The sequence below is a fragment of the Semicossyphus pulcher genome, unplaced genomic scaffold (genome assembly GCF_022749685.1).
Source record: "Semicossyphus pulcher isolate SPU_LCO1_2020_fin unplaced genomic scaffold, fSemPul1.0.p SCAF_2, whole genome shotgun sequence".
NCBI lineage: Eukaryota > Metazoa > Chordata > Actinopteri > Labriformes > Labridae > Semicossyphus > Semicossyphus pulcher.
Genome location: NW_027211693.1, coordinates 20672835 through 20683715, shown reverse-complemented (window position 1 = coordinate 20683715; position 10881 = coordinate 20672835). Strand labels below are relative to the sequence as shown.

Sequence of the window (10881 nt, the reverse complement as noted above, 5' to 3'; positions counted from 1 at the left end):
GAAGCCACATTGTCGCAACACTCTTGGTCTTAAAGGACGGCTGAACCCTGCTGACTGGGATATACAAAAGAAAAAGCCCATATCTAGAACATGGTGAACTGAACTGGTACTGAAGACTATTGTAAGGTTTCTGGTTTTCATGCACAAAAGTGATAACATAAACATCAGTCACAAAGGGATATGCACCTTTAATAATCATTTTAATGGATATCTGTGGAGTTCACACATCAACTGACATCGAACCAAGAAGGTTTAGTTTAGTTTCTAAAAGAAAGTTTAAAACCTGTGCCAGTTTTCTTTCCCCTTTTGTTCTTTATGTCTTTATTCAATTGACAGTGGGACAGAAGATAACTAAAACCCAAACCCCATCACTGCTGGTAATGTACAGCAGGTGGTGAGTAGCAAAGTTAAGTTTTCAGAAAATAAGCCAGTATAACTATAACTTGCTATTATGGCTTCACTTGAGTAGTATACCTTTTCTTATTTGACAAAACTAAGCTATTAAAGTTAATCCTCCTGCCCCCAGTCCTCCCACTGCTGTTTTCTGAAGCCTACATTTTTTATCCCTTTGGAAATTCTTAAAGCCCAGTGAGAGTTTAAGCTCTTAATTACCCAAAACCTAAATTATCCGTACGATTTTGCTAAGCATGGTTTGACATTTCATTAATTAACTGAAAACTTATCCATTAAGCAAGCACATAAAGAAAATGTAAATAGTTTTTTTGTTTGATGGCTGGAGCTGTAATAAAAAACAATTGACAACAGGTATTTCAGGTTGCAATTTACCTTGCAAAATATTGACCAGCAGATGTCACTGCACACACTAAATATTTATGAAAACCTCCCAAACAATACCTATGCAAATGACAATGTAATAAGTGGGCTATTAAGAATTAGCCTGCACTAAGAAAAGTGGAAAGAAGCTAAAAGTACAAAGACGTTTGGTTACTTTGGTACAAACTCTTACAGAGGGAAGAGTAATCATGCACTTGATCCTTTGAGTCACCTCAGACTACAATTCCCATTATCCCCTATTACTGACGTCAACCCAGTTTCGGCCATGGTTTTAGCTTCTGTCCAATCGTTACTTCGATTTTTATGATTGACGTACTACCCAAGAGCTGCCATTGGTTTCTATGTGGTTTCCAGGAAGTGAACGCCACAGTTCTACCACCTCCTACATGTGAGCCCCATCGACAGCACCACGCGCGGCGTGTGGAGGAGAGAGAAACCGGTAGGGAAGGCAACGTCACTCCTCGGACCACCGACTCGACGTAGTGCTGCGGACAGATAACGGAGCGGAGCGGCGTTGTCCGAGGCAGGTACCGTACCCGTTACATTTATACCAATATATATTCAGGCTGAAGAGTTGACATTTGGTTTATTCCGAAAGACCAGGGGGAAAGTAGGTCGCATTAGATAAGAACAGGGTGGACGCTAGGGCCTGGCAGACTGTAGGCCTGTTATTCTCCGCGCGCTGTACTGACAGAGGCAGCCCGGGCAGGGTCCTTCCCTCACGGTCAGTCCAGCTGCCAGTACTGGTCAGGTGCCTTAACGGACGCCGCGCCACTAGTTTGGAGAGGTACTTAGTCCAGCTAATTAGGATGAATCTTTTGTCAGCTTCATAACACTGTGAATACCGACCAGTCTGGTTACTTGACGGTGTACCGCATATGTTTAGCTCTTCTTTTTCACGTCTTTCAGGTGCTGAAGCGATTACAGCAGAAAGATGGCGGACGACCCCAGCGCGGCGGACAGGAACGTGGAGATCTGGAAAATCAAGAAGCTGATCAAAAGTTTGGAAGCTGCTCGTGGGTAAGAGACCTGTATGAGCTGTGTGTTGATGCTATGGCCGCGTATAATATCTTATGATTTATGGCTTCCGTTGATGGTGTGAATGTTCACCGCCGCAACAGCTGGAGATCGGATAAGTGGGGCCGAATTTGGGAGTGGTTAGCTTAGCATTGCTAACTTTGCTTACCGTTACTTTTGCTGCTAGTAGCATGCTAACTGCTAAGCGCTAGCTAAAACCGCTGGCGCATGTAGCCTGTCTGAAGGTTGAAAACATTGTGTTAATTCTGGGAAATGTTTGTTTATATTCGTCTACGGTTATATGATATGGAGTACATTGCGAAGAATGTTGCTTCATGTCTGATAAAGGGGGGGAAAGCTGGTAACGTTTATGTTAGCTGTGTGGCTAATGAGACCCGCTAATAGACGTCATCTGTGGAAAGAGGCCGCCATGGGTGTCTTTAACAAGAAAGCACGTTGATGAGAGAGGAAGGCCGGCTAGCATACAGTTGGGCTTCACATGATCCGATAGATTAATGTATAGACTTTTAATGACGTTTACCAGGAGGCCTTTGTTGATGTAGATTATGTGACAGAGCTTCTCTATTCCCTTAAGAGTCTTCTTAGTCAGTTAACTCATTGTAACCGAGCCTTTCAATGTTACATGAAAGCATTACAGGCTACTAAATGGTCAATTGAATTCCGTAAGGGAAATTTGGCCTTGTTATTAATCACGACATGTGAAGCATGGGTGTTGATTCACAGGCTTATAGCTTTCTCTGCGACAGCTTGGCGTTTAGTGCTGCGTAGAATTTGCTGTCCTGTGCTCCACCGCCTGCCATGTCACAGTTGACCATTTGCCCTATATTCATCCAGCTGCTGCTACCTGCCTGCCTGCGTGCCTGCCTGTGTGTGTGTGTGTGCAGTGTCAGCCTGTACTGGTATGCTTTGTCTGTTGATAGGTAGTGAATAGAGAGACAGTGTGGGGCAGTGCAACTCAGTTCCGGGCTTCAAGGGCAGAGATTGTATACTGTTTAACTGAAAGCCCACCCTGTGTGTCCCTCAACCTTTCAGCCCCTGTCAAGGTGATATTTTGCAAGGGAAGGTTTGGTGTTGTGTGTACTAAATGAAACGAGATTAAGTTGTGGGTTTATCTCAAAGCTAATAAACTTAACAGGTCAAAGTTGCCATTTCAAATAAATAAAGTTGATAACGCACACTGTGGATAACACCAATCATGTCAGTGTCATTTTGACGTAGATTTGAGTTGCGTTGTTGTGGTGTTAAGCCTGTTACACTATAACAGTGGTGAAGCACCAATGTTTGCAGTGTGCTGTTAGACACTGCAAACATTGCATCTTTTGTGTTTGTATGCTAAAGTGTTTATTTAAGCTTTAATAATAAATCTTCCCTCTCTCTCTTTAGTAATGGAACCAGCATGATCTCACTGATCATCCCTCCTAAGGACCAGATTTCAAGAGTGGCCAAGATGTTGGCTGACGAGTTTGGCACTGCTTCCAACATTAAGAGTCGAGTCAACAGGCTCTCTGTTCTCGGGGCCATCACCTCTGTACAGCAAAGACTAAAACTCTACAACAAGGGTATGTATTTCCTTAAATAATGTCATCTTTATTCTAGGGCAGATTGATACATGAATTTCCATCATGTACCCAGGCAAATACCCAATGTTTTGTGCTTTGTGTTTTAGATTTAGAAACTTGAACAGGTTTCAATTACAGTACGTCTAAACTGAAGTGGCAATTGTTTAAGTGTCATCTTTCTCCGCATTTAAATGTTCTACATTTTACCATTGTTTAAGTGGCACAAGTTGTGGTGGTTATAGCTAGTGCTGGGCGGTATGACTAAAAATCTATATCACAGTATTCCTTTAATATTCTGGCGATTTCACTGTATTTAAAAAAAAAAGAAAAATTCTATGTCTGGGTCTTTTATATAGGTTTATGGTAGGAGTGGGCGATATGACCTAAACTTTATATCACGGTATTTCTTTTCCTTTTGGTGGTATCAGTATTATATTGCGTTATTACAAAATAAGAACAGTCCTCTACTCAAAACATGATTCTGCCTCTTTTTGCTCTATTGTCAATGTGTTTTCCTGTACGTATAAACAATTAACAATTACACTTGATATTATTTGGCACTTAAAATCTATTTTCTATTTTACAAAACAAAAACGCTGCTCCGTGAACAGTCCGTTCATGTTGCCACAGCGTTAAACGGCACCGGGACGAGGTTCCACTAATAACGGGGACACATTCTCTGAAAAGCTGACTCGCGTAACCGCGTCTGACTCAATCATCCCGCCGACATCATATATGACGGCTGCAACGTAGCGTGCATGTTTGCATGTTTTCCATAACCTGTAGATGAGTTGGAAAACGTGTGTGTTTTAACCATGGCAGAACGTGACACCGGTGATACCGCCCACCCCTAGTTATAGCATTGGAATGTAAAGTAGGTAGCTATAAGCATGGTATAAGGGTGTGTATTACCCATCTGTAAAGTCTCACTGCACACATCACATCATACATTACAACTGGAAAACATTCCAGGAACTTTTGTCCCAGAAAAACGATGGCATTTGACAAGAGAGAGAGGAGTGTGCAGTGAAATATTTTCGGTTGTCAGTTTGATGATGCTGGCTCCTCCTACATAAACTCTTAATTGTTTATGCATTCAAACCATAACGTTAATTTGTCTAATCTCTGCGCTCTGACTTTTCTCTCTTGCCAGTGCCACCCAATGGTTTAGTCGTGTACTGTGGCACCATTGTGACGGAGGAAGGTAAGGAGAAGAAAGTCAATATCGACTTTGAACCTTTTAAGCCAATCAACACCTCCCTGTACCTCTGCGACAACAAGTTCCACACTGAGGTGAGAACCTTTGCTTGCTTTCTCTGACCTTTTTTTATGTATTTCTTTCATGTAAAGAAGATTCTTGGCATCTATTATACTTGCGTTATGTCACATTGTCATCAACCATTCTTCCCCCACTACCCTCTAACACAGGCATTGACAGCCCTCCTCTCTGACGACAGTAAGTTTGGCTTTATTGTGATCGACGGTAGTGGGGCACTGTTTGGCACACTGCAGGGCAACACCAGGGAGGTGCTACACAAGTTCACGGTGGACCTACCCAAGAAGCACGGTACTAACCCACACAACACTGAACTTTTGATATTTTTGAACTGCACAGCAGGGATTGTTAGAGAACTAGTTAAATAATGCTCTGTATGTGTGTGTAGCTCATATTTCTAACTGTAAAGAAAAGTTTTAAAGGGTGTGTCTCTTATCTCCATCTTTCTTTCAGGCAGAGGAGGACAGTCTGCTCTGCGTTTTGCTCGTCTGAGAATGGAGAAGAGACACAACTATGTAAGAAAGGTGGCTGAGACGGCTGTCCAGCTCTTTGTGTCCAACGACAAGGTTAATGTGGCTGGAATGGTCTTGGCTGGATCTGCAGACTTCAAGACAGAGCTCAGCCAGTCCGACATGTTCGACCCAGTAAGTCTTCGTCTGTGTGTGTTTTGTTAAAAATCGTACCAATTTTGTGTACAACATTATATACTAATGACTGATCAATTTGAATGTCAACAATTCAGAAACTAGACCAATAAGAAAGTTAGAATCTATATAAAGTTTGTTTACACAACACTTTGTTCAAACTAAAAAAAATGATTAAGTCAATAAAACTGAATTTAAAGTGACAATCTCGAAGATCTCAGTTTAGTTCTATTTGGCGGCACCTAATGGCGATAAAAGGCAATTGTTGGCGCATACGTACCAGATAACCAGACGTCCACGGTTGGCTCCCTTTGTTTCGGTTGTAACACTTGATTGTCCTCGCTGACAGTCGCTCTGTAGTCATCGATCTTTTCTTTGTTTGTTCAGCCAGAGTAGATTACTGTTCACTCGCAACACTTGCAGAGACTGAAAAGCAGCTGCTTAGCTATCCTCTCTGGCAGACCAACCACTGCTGGCTGATGGAAAACGCATCACTAACTGGGCGCTGCTTGTGATTTTTTTTTTCACGCGAATGTCGCCACTGATACCCAGTCCATAATAATACTATATACTGCAAATGCAAAGGCTTTCATCAGTGGGCCATAGGCTCAATCATCATTGTGTTACCTTATTCGGTGATAGATAGTGACATAATAGACATTTATTTAATTAAAAACTTTCGAGATTATATCTTTAAGTTATAACCCTGATAATGTAACAAATAAAAAATATAATTACATTTATATTAGATTTGCTAGAGTAATAAATAAATAAGATGAATGCGCATGTTAAAACAATGTATATTTATTTATGTTTATGTAAAGAATTGTGTAGTTTCAGGTCCTTGACATAAAGTTCTGTTTGCTAAATTGTTAGTATATGAATTCATATATACAGCAGGGTTTATTGGGTGTTTCTCACAGTTAATGCCTAATGCAAATAGATGGAGCTGTGCGCTAAACCTTTTTTTTTTTGTCTCGATTAAACTTTGACGAGTTTAAAAAATGTTCAATTTTCACTTAGACTTGGCTGTACAGAGCCAACACTGCTTTCCTGAGATTCAGTAGTTCTTGGTAAAGCAGGAGCTCAGGCACAGTTAAAATGTCAACATAGCAACGTGTGTTTCAAAAATAAAAGCGAGTAGTTCATTCCCAAAATAAGACTTCTCAGTCGTCTGTAAAGTGGTTAGGATTGTAGCATCTGACCTTGAGTGAACCAGTGTCAGCTGTAAAGTTTGTCCAAAGTCTGTGGCAACTTGAAAATGCAGCATGACTTTATTCTAGCATCTCAAACAGAGGCACACTGCCTTGCAGGAGAACTATGGGGCACTGCAAAAAGCAGAAAACATTAGCAAAATAAAATCAATTAAAATTGCAAATAGGATCTCACATCAGAAAAATCTGACCTACTTTAACACCCCCTGCCTTTCTAATAGGTCTTAAAAAAAGTATTTACTTATTACTGTCAAGGCATTATGAAGAGTACCTTTGTCAACCCTCTGAACTTCTTAGTAAAATGTTCATTGATATATAACCCACAGCTCTAGTTGTAACAAAAAGGAAGAATAAGTTGTCAATATATACCCATATCTACCATGTTAGGAATGTTTGTTCTATGTGATATGGGATATGTGAATGGATATCTCTACAGTGTGTTTAATCCATGTGTGTGTTTGTTTTCTGCAGAGGTTACAGGCCAAGGTTCTGAAGCTGGTGGACATCTCGTACGGAGGAGAGAATGGTTTCAATCAGGCTATTGAGCTCTCGGCAGAGGTTCTCTCTAATGTGAAGTTCATCCAGGAGAAGAAGCTCATAGGTGAGTCGGCCTATTGACACATTGGAACAACAATTTTTTATCATCATCTGTAACTGCTGCGGTCAAACAAAAGCTTTTGTTATGGAAGTGATTTTTCAAATGATTGTCCCTCTGTCTAGGGCGGTACTTCGATGAGATCAGTCAGGACACAGGGAAGTACTGTTTCGGTGTGGAGGACACACTCAAAGCCCTGGAGATGGGAGCAGTGGAGATCCTCATAGTCTACGAGAACTTAGACACAATGCGCTACATCCTTCGTGTTCACGGGGCCGAGAGCAACGGAGCAGAGAACGGTAGGCGAAACACAACAATGACATCTTCTATTAAGGAGAAACAATGCAATACATATTATGCAATTTTTTTATAACCTTCATGTGTCTCCTTTGATTTCTAGACGAGAAGACTTTGTACTTAACGCCAGAGCAGGAGAAAGACAAGTCTCACTTCACAGACAAGGAGGTGAGTAGTCCCAAGCAAGGAGACATTACTGGGATTAAGGTTAGGCCCATTACCCATCATGCCATGTTTTCCTGACACTTCCTGATTGTGTTTCTAGACGGGGCAGGAACATGAGCTGATCGAGAGCATGCCACTTCTGGAGTGGTTTGCCAACAACTACAAGAAATTCGGAGCCACGCTGGAGATAGTCACAGACAAGAGCCAGGAAGGGTCCCAGTTCGTCAAGGGCTTTGGAGGCATCGGGGGTAAGAACACTGTTAATGACGCTGGAAGGCTACATTTGTAAAGCATCAAGTAAGGGAGTTAGGACTGCCCTTCAGTTACAGTTATCAAGTATCCATCAAGCATCCTTGTGCAAAATATGAAGGGTACTTGATAGGGGCTTTTGTTTGTTCAGTCCCTAACTCTTACTTTGCGGACTGGGATGATGTAGGAAACAAAACAAGCACAAAACAACAACAGTATCTTTTCAGTACATATGTTCATGGCATGTTGCAGACGGCATACAAGCTGCTCAATCTAAATAAATGTTTTGCTGAGATCAGCAACAATAAGGACATTGATATCCAGTGCTGTATGATTGCAAGAATGTCACAGGCTATTTATAAACATTGGCATTATTCCATGAACTGAAAACCTACACATAGTAGTTTGATGCTGGGGTAATTCTGCTGAGAAGATGCCATTTCAGACCACTTTTAAAGTGTAACCTTAGCTACAGCAAAGCAAAGTAATCGATTCCTGCACTTGAACTAGACAGGTTGCTTGTTATTGGGCCACTTGATCTCAATTTTGATACAGTAGAGGGGACAGAGTGTTCTGTTCTCCTGTCCTTGTTGCTTGATTCACTTTCCTCCTGTCCTTTGGCTACACTGAGTTTTTTGTAGGAGATGCGTGGTGGAAAGATATTAGGTAAAGTGAAGGCAAATTTAAAACTAAATTCCTAAGGTTACTGTGCTGTATTTGCACTTTATTTTGTCCTCTGGACAGGATCGCCCTATATATTACCTGTGGTCACTTACTTTACACATTATCCCTTCAATTCCCTAGTAACAAAATATGGTTTTAAGCATTTGATTTTCTTAAACAGCAGGTGATTGGCATAGCCTTGAACATCAGTGGCTTGAAAAATCAAATTAGTCAACGTATGTGTTTCATGTGTTCCTGCTACAGGTAAGAACTTTTAAAAAACTGATGTGTTGTTGTCCGACAGACTTTTAATATGATAGAGACCTTAATCATGTGAAATCTTTGATCCATTTCTTCGAACAGGTGAGATTCAGAATGTTTAGCAGGATAAACATGAATAAAATGTCCCAGTACATTTCCTCTTATCTTTTTAAATATCCTCCTCCAATAGCTTATAGGTATTAGCATATCCTGACAACTTCTTCTTTGAATGCTGCCCTGATCTAACTAAACATGACATAAGCTGGCCGCTCATCATATTACCCTTATTAATCTGTCTTTATTGTATTCCTCAGGTATCTTGCGGTACAGGGTGGACTTCCAGGGCATGGAGTACCAAGGGGAGGACGATGAGTTCTTTGATTTGGATGACTACTAGGTAGTCGGGGACTGATACTGGGAGAAAAAAGAAAAGCAAAGGAATGAATGAAGAAATACGGAAAGAAAAATGCCACCTCTCTTGCAGCAAGTGAGAGGTGCAACCGTGTTGACCATATATATGACAGACACACCTTCCAATTTACCTGTTGCATACACAAACTTGCACATACATTTCATCTGTACACGAGACAAAGTACATCACACAGGCTGAAGAGGAGTGAGATTTTCTTTCATCCAGAGAGGGAGAAAGCCCTTCCTGAATAAATCCCTGCCTTAGAGTGCTGGTTCCTTCCCCTAGTTGGATTGGACTCGACTCATTTTTGTTCTTTTTTTTTCTCCTCCCCTCCATTTTGAATGAACACAACAGCAAGTTCCCAGATTCCTCGCTGTCCCTAACCCAGTCTGAAGAGAAACTTTGGACTTACTCCTCACATATAGAAAATATATTTTCCTTTCTTGCCTCATCATGCCCCTTCCCTACATCTCTCCTCTCCTTTCTATGCTTTCTCTCTCTTCTTCTTTTTTTTTTTTTTTTTTTGCATTTCATTTTTTTACTGGTAACTGCTGCTGTTGTATTTTATGAGAGTGGGGGATTTTTTTTACCTGGGTTTCTGTAGAGAAAGGGGGACAAAGTATTAAATTTGAACTGCTGAAAACCATTGCTACCTCCTCATCTGATGTGGTCTCAATCCTGTGCTGTCAGTCTTGTTCCTGGAGGGTCTGACCTTTTCTCTGCTTTCCTGACTTCAAATGAATATATTGTGATAGTCCTGTGTGAGTGACAAGTATGCATGGCTGCTTTAAAGAGATTCTTTTGTTTACAGCGTTCATCAGGATCCAACTACTCATGTTTAAATTGAATTTAAATTTTCACAAAGCAAGTGTATCAGATCTGTTGGATATTGCTAGATATTAATAAGGGCCCCATAATTTATAAGGATCTTAAACCCAGTAAGATTGCATCTATTACACATTTTAATTAAATACTCTGAATTTTTATCGATGCAGTCCTGAAAATACTTTTTTAAATGTGATACACAGGTGATTTACAAATGAAGTAAGATGTATATTTGTTTGCCTCTATTGTGGAGTTAAAGATAAAGGTGAGTGTTGATTCATAGTGCTATGTGTGGAGAAATTATAAGCATAAATACACAAGACACACCCCCATTGTTTCTTAAAAATGTAATCCTTAAACATTGGATTAATGTTCTTTCACAGGGCAAGCTAAGAAAGTACACCTACACTAAGAGCTTGTTTAATTCTCAGTGTACTCGCTGAGTAATCAGGAAGGAAACATGACATTCTGCATATTACAGCGTTAAAGCATGCCCTATGATGGTAACGTTAAAACTTAACTCTTGGATGCAAGTTATTAAAACACCCAAATGATTGTCAGCCATATTTCTGCATTGATTGTGAGACTCGTAGGGAAGCATCGACAAAGGTGAACTAAGGTAAAGGATGCTGGTATGAATGAAGTTGTGTGTGAGTGCCTGGTTTATTGATTTTTCCCGTTGACATTTTTGAATAAAGCCTGACACGGAGTCTTCTTACATCAATCCATTATCATGCAGCTCCAGGTTTCACTCCGCAAAGTTATCAGATGAACTCATTAACCTGACCTTTTACAGGACAACACTGGTGTAACTATTATGTCACGGTTATCACTCATATCAGTTACTTGCATTCATTTTAACCTACGCCAACCTGTGAGGGTTTACTT

At 40.6% G+C, this 10881-nt stretch overlaps 1 protein-coding gene across 3 annotated transcripts; it reads left to right on the top strand.

The window, feature by feature from the left end:
• The first annotated feature begins 1195 nt into the window (after positions 1-1195).
• Positions 1196-9814, top strand: LOC138598282 (eukaryotic peptide chain release factor subunit 1). Of its 3 annotated transcripts, none has more exons than XM_069670038.1 (11): positions 1196-1318; positions 1705-1815; positions 3217-3392; positions 4546-4685; positions 4821-4959; positions 5122-5312; positions 6998-7127; positions 7247-7420; positions 7522-7586; positions 7684-7831; positions 9071-9814. In XM_069670038.1, exons 2-11 carry the CDS (start codon positions 1730-1732, stop codon positions 9151-9153), a joined length of 1332 nt encoding a protein of 443 aa, XP_069526139.1. In that variant the 5' UTR covers positions 1196-1318; positions 1705-1729; the 3' UTR covers positions 9154-9814. The 3 variants fall into 3 exon arrangements, with proteins under 3 accessions (XP_069526139.1, XP_069526138.1, XP_069526140.1); XM_069670037.1 differs by having other exon boundaries at positions 1196-1322; XM_069670039.1 differs by lacking the exon at positions 1196-1318 and adding an exon at positions 1344-1582.
• The last annotated feature ends 1067 nt before the right edge of the window (positions 9815-10881 follow it).

What these genes read in the sequence shown, in the direction of transcription:
- LOC138598282 (XM_069670038.1), top strand. Translation starts at nt 1,730, where the DNA reads ATGGCGGACGACCCCAGCGCGGCGGACAGGAACGTGGAGATCTGGAAA. An exon ending in GGACCTACCCAAGAAGCACG is followed by an intron (nt 4,960 to 5,121) that starts GTACTAACCCAC and finishes TCTTTCTTTCAG; the next exon opens with GCAGAGGAGGACAGTCTGCT. An exon ending in CTCACTTCACAGACAAGGAG is followed by an intron (nt 7,587 to 7,683) that starts GTGAGTAGTCCC and finishes TTGTGTTTCTAG; the next exon opens with ACGGGGCAGGAACATGAGCT.